This window comes from Cystoisospora suis (genome assembly GCF_002600585.1).
Source record: "Cystoisospora suis strain Wien I chromosome Unknown contig_6981, whole genome shotgun sequence".
In the NCBI taxonomy this organism is placed as follows: domain Eukaryota; phylum Apicomplexa; class Conoidasida; order Eucoccidiorida; family Sarcocystidae; genus Cystoisospora; species Cystoisospora suis.
The window spans coordinates 1-720 of record NW_027159768.1 but is presented as its reverse complement, the minus strand read 5'-3'; the positions used below and the strand labels follow the sequence as shown (position 1 = coordinate 720).

At 43.3% G+C, this 720-nt stretch overlaps 1 protein-coding gene across 1 annotated transcript in view; it reads left to right on the top strand.

Annotated features, from left to right (window-relative positions):
• CSUI_010236 (dense granular protein gra10) overlaps positions 1–720 on the top strand; it is a gene marked incomplete at its 3' end in the record, with an annotated part of 2,838 nt that extends 2,118 nt beyond the window's left edge. Inside the window, exon 2 of the mRNA XM_068070341.1 lies at positions 48–720. Coding sequence (XP_067917682.1) covers positions 53–720 — 668 coding nt within the window. The remainder of the gene's footprint in view (positions 1–47) is intronic.

Below are 720 nucleotides of genomic sequence, written 5' to 3'. Positions count from 1 at the left end.
TCTATCTGCGTATCCGTTTCTTTCTGTGTATTCTTTTTCCTTCGTAGCCAAGATGATACTTTACTATCGTTTGAGTAGTGAGCATGCGGGCTCATACCGTCAGTGTCCTCTTGGGTGTAGTGCTTTATCTTTATCAGAAGTGAAACAACTGTTGTCAGAACGTTGTGATCTTGCTCGAGAATATCGACGTAAGATCGATTTCCGTATTTTTCTCGTTGGCGGAGGGAGTTCGGGTCGAGGAGGGCCGAAGAACGATGGGGGTGCAGGGGGAGAAGATCTGACCGAAGTGACCGATGAGAATCAGATGATTCATGCCTATTCGAAGCTTGTTGTTCAGCGTATAGCTATTATAGGCAGTCACCCAGGGAATGTTTTGCATAAAGCGAAATCGGAGTTATCTCAAGAAGAATGGAAAAGTTCAGAAGAGAGAAAATGGCTCAACCAACGGAAAAAGAAGAAAAGATTACCTCCTGAATGGCTATGTGGAATCTGTCACCATGTTATGGAACAGCCTGTACTTATCAGATGCTCAGGGAATTGTGTGCAATCTGCATGCGCTTCATGTTTAGAAAGTCGACTCAAGAATGGCTCGGGAGCTTGTCCTTTCTGTAAATCTAAAATTGTACGTCAAGCTATTCGGAATAAACGCCTAGAGGAAATCATTCGACATGCGAATTTATCTGAATATGAAGAAGGTGCTCAGCTTGGAGAAGATAGAAA